A 5,000-nucleotide genomic window follows, 5' to 3' on the forward strand; every position below is an offset into this window, starting at 1 on the left:
GGTAGTAGTGGTAGTAGTAGTAGTAGTAGTGGTAGTAGTAGTAGTAGTAGTGGTAGTAGTAGTAGTAGTAGTAGTGTGTTTTTTATGAATAAAGTAACATAAAATGATCTTGATAAGAGACTTAAAATAAGAACAGAGGGATGAATGAAGCTTGATATGAGTAAACATGTGAAATGTAGACGGTGAACAAACATGTAGCTCCAAACTGTTCCTTTAACTGAGACACATGAGAGTGTCTCTGTGAATGATTAGCACCAGTAAACGTACCACACGTTGTTACAGTGTGTGTGTGTGTGTGTGTGTGGACTTACAGCACTTTGAGGTTGTAGAGGCCGGTGAACGCCCCTCTGGGAATGAATGACAGATCGTTTCCCGCTAAACGCCTGAGACAAAGAGAGAATCCTGATGTGTTGACATCTGCCGCTCTCAGCATAAAATACAACAGTGTGACTGTGATTGTTCATGCAGATAAACAACACGTCTACTGAAACACAACCACGTTCTCCAGACAGCACCAGTAACCTGTCACAGGTACTGTGGTACACTACAGATGAAGGAAAGACGGGGTCTTGTCTTGGTGACGTGGATGGTAAAATAAATGGCGGCACTGATGATAATATTGGTTTATTTCTATGATTCAACATGGATCTGTTGTTGCATCATCAGGGAAAGATATGGACGAACACGTTGAGAAGTTTACTGAATTCATGATACTAATGAATCAGAGGTAAGACGTGTACCGAGCAACATCACCACGACGCACCTGATTCATTATATTAAACACCACGGTCCCAGTAGGTCCTCCTGTTCTGGATCCTGCAGGTTTAGAGGCCAAACAGAGTTCAGCCAGTCTGCTGGTACCCAGCATGCACCTCTGCGGTGTCCTATCGCCGTAGTGACGTTTCTCACGCCACGGCGACAAATATCACACACACACACACACACACACACACACATATATATATATATATATATTAACACACACACAACTGGCAGCAGAGCAGAACAGCAGTCAGACTCATGTTCAGGTCTCTGTGAGGTCAGCTGTTCACAGGCTGAACCTCCTCTCTGTCTGCCTGTCTGTCTGTCTCTCTACCTGTCTGTCTCTCTACCTGTCTGTCTGTCTGCCTGTCTGTCTGTCTACCTGTCTGTCTGTCTGTCTGTCTACCTGTCCGTCTGTCTGTCTGTCTGTCTGCCTGTCTCCCTGTCTGTCTGTCTGTCTCTCTACCTGTCGCTCTGTCTGTCTCCCTGTGTCTCTGTCTGTCTCCCTGTCTGTCTACCTGTCTCTCTGTCTCTCTACCTGTCTGTCTGCAGAGTTCACTGTTATCAGACTTCTCCTACATGAGGTGAACACAGCTGATATGCGAGCTGGTAAACGAGTCTCATCCGTCAGAGTCGATGGAGGAATGTGAGGATTGAAGGATCAACAGCTCCGGTTCTGATCAGCAGCAGACGAACAAGAAACGCCGTCAATCTCTCTCTTATATTCTGAGTCCAAACAGCACCGGTCTCTTTATGTATCAGACTTCAGGTGGAAACGCTCTGAGACATGAGACCGCGTTAGAGCTATGAAGACAATATGCAATAAATGAACAGATATTAAAGTAAACTCAGTTCTGCTGAAGTCGAATTAAAATGAATTATTTCCAACAAACGCAGCATCAAAAAGAAAAGAAGGAAAGTTCTTCTTTAACCAACTCTAACGATCCCTGAACGTCTTTCTCGTAGAGCTGAACAATTATTAACGTTTAAATAAAAATGTGACACACACAGTTTATTAATCGCAGGAGGCGCAATATTTATATATATAAAGTTTAAATGTGTCAAAATACCATTTTAGATTAAAAACTGTCTACTTGACTTAATAAAACATCTTTGTTTGGTAAACATCAAACATCACACCAGAATCACTTCATTAGAGATTATTTCATAATCGATACTTTCACAATGTGTTGATGAAGATGACGATGAAGATCGATTTATTGAGCTGCTCGAACCTCTCTAGCTTCTGCTCTATCCTCATTTAACAACACAAGTCTGACAGAATATATATTTAAATATCTTAAAATAGAGAATAATGAATAAAAACAAATCTGTTTTTCCTTCTATTGATGTTTTCTGATGAAGCTTTGAACGTCAGTCGTCAGCGGGAGAGCAAATGTTTTTTGGACAGCAATGAAAATGATGTTTTTGAAAAGCTAAATGCCGACGAATACTTAATGAAGCAGAATATTTTGTTAACTAAAAACTTGAGGTAAAAAACAACCGTGAAGCTTTTTCTGCTCCGAAACCTGAAAGTCTTTGATTCACTCTGAGGTTCCCAGAAATCCAGCAAGTGTTGAGGAAGTGAACTGATGTCACCTCCTAATGTGTGTGTGTATGTGTGTGTGTGTGTGTGTATGTGTGTGTGTGTGTGTGTGTGTGTGGGACTCACAGCTCTTCCAGGAAGTGCAGGTCGCTCAGAGCTCCGCTGGTCAACACAGTCAGATTATTCATACTGAGGTCGCTGCAGAAACACAAAGATTTAGAGACGTTAATGTGACGTTACTGCAGTAAAAGTACTTATAGTACTTACAGTACACATGTACATACTGGTAAAACTCCTCGATATATAGTCAGAACATAAAAAGGAGAAATGAATGAAGGTTCACAGTGAGAACTTTGATGTTATGGAGTTTTTAAAAACAGTGAATTACTGAACGACTCATTAGAGAGAAACAGAGTCCGTCACATCTCACATGTAAAAACATTTAGTTTGACAAAGTATCCACTCATGAGCTCACACACACACACACACACTAACACACTCACACACACTAACACACTCACACACACACACACACTAACACACTCACACACTCACACACACTAACACACTCACACACACACACACACTAACACACACACACACACACTAACACACACACACACACACTAACACACTAACACACTCACTAACACACTCACACACACACACACACACTAACACACACACACACTAACACACTCACACACACACACACACACACACTAACACACTCACACACACACACACTAACACACACACTAACACACTCACACACACACACACACACTAACACACACACACACTAACACACTCACACACACACACACACACTAACACACTCACACACACACACACTAACACACTCACACACACACACTAACACACTCACACACTCACACACACTAACACACTCACACACACTAACACACTCACACACACACACACACTAACACACTCACACACTCACACACACTAACACACTCACACACACACACACACTAACACACACACACACACACTAACACACACACACACACACTAACACACTAACACACTCACACACACACACTAACACACACACTAACACACTCACACACACACACACACACTAACACACACACACACTAACACACTCACACACACACACACACACACACTAACACACTCACACACACACACACTAACACACTCACACACACACACTAACACACTCACACACACACACTAACACACTCACACACACACACTAACACACACACACACACACACACTAACACACTCACACACACACACACACACACTAACACACACACACACACACACACTAACACACTCACACACACACACACACACACACACTAACACACACACACACTAACACACTCACACACACACACTAACACACTCACACACACACACTAACACACACACACACACACACACTAACACACTCACACACACACACACACACTAACACACACACACACTAACACACTCACACACACACACTAACACACACACACACTAACACACTCACACACACACACTAACACACTCACACACACACACTAACACACTCACACACACACACACACACACACACACACACTAACACACTAACACACACTAACACACACACACTAACACTAACACACACACACACACTAACACACTCACACACACACACACTAACACACTCACACACACACACACTAACACACTCACACACACACACACACACTAACACACACATACACACACACACCAAAGAGGCGGTGAAAGTCAACACACACACACTAACACACTCACACACACACACACTAACACACTCACACACACACACACACACACTCACACACACACACACACACACACACACACACTAACACACTCACACACACACACTAACACACAAACACACTCACACACACACACACACTAACACACTCACACACACACACACACACACACTCACACACACACATACACACACACACTCACACACACACACACACACACTCACACACACACACACACACACACACACACTAACACACACACACACACCAAAGAGGCGGTGAAAGTCAACACACACACCTGTGTGAGAAACATGACGGGAGTGGAAGTTACTGGAAACAGACGGAGAATGAATGAATGAATGAATGAAGTGGAAGAAGTACTCTGATATTTTGGTAAAAGTACCAGAACTACAGTGTAGAAATACTCTGTGATACAAGTAAAAGTCCTGCATTCAAACTGGAGTGAAAGTACTCATTATGCAGAATAATATATGTACTAATATATAAAGTAAAACTGTAAAGAAGCAGAACATTTAAAGTACAAGTGCTTGAATAACTTTACACCACATCAGTTTCTAAAAAAACGCTCTGAGCTCAAGTGACAACGTGATGACATCAGTGTTTCTGATTGGCTGAGAGCGACGGTCACATGACCTCCTTCCTCCTTATCTGACCGGCGGGTGAGTTCTGCACCTTTTGTGTCGTCTGATAACCATCGACAGGTAACGTCTCTCCACCCAGTCTGAAAGACAGACTGTCTCTGTCTGTCTCACACACACACACACACACTCACACACGCACACACTCACACACACACACACTCACACACACACACACACACACACTGAGGGTGTGTCTGCAGGTTGAATACATCGTTTGTTAAGGAGCTTTCT

At 42.9% G+C, this 5,000-nt stretch overlaps 1 protein-coding gene across 4 annotated transcripts in view; it reads right to left on the bottom strand.

Moving 5' to 3' along the window:
• Positions 1-5,000, bottom strand: part of LOC142971108 (leucine-rich repeat-containing G-protein coupled receptor 5-like) — a 34,143-nt gene that overhangs the window by 19,615 nt on the left and 9,528 nt on the right. For 2 of the 4 annotated variants that reach the window (XM_076111735.1, XM_076111736.1), the window contains 2 exons: positions 2,435-2,506; positions 312-383 (listed from right to left, as the gene is read on the bottom strand). In XM_076111735.1, the coding sequence (XP_075967850.1) occupies positions 312-383; positions 2,435-2,506 (144 nt within the window). Of the gene's footprint in view, positions 1-311; positions 2,415-2,434; positions 2,507-5,000 lie in introns of those variants that run through there. The other 2 variants (XM_076111737.1, XM_076111738.1) reach the window with 2 other exon arrangements.

This window comes from Anarhichas minor, unplaced genomic scaffold (genome assembly GCF_050575085.1).
Source record: "Anarhichas minor isolate MPS153535 unplaced genomic scaffold, ASM5057508v1 ptg000045l, whole genome shotgun sequence".
NCBI classification, from domain to species: Eukaryota; Metazoa; Chordata; class Actinopteri; order Perciformes; family Anarhichadidae; genus Anarhichas; species Anarhichas minor.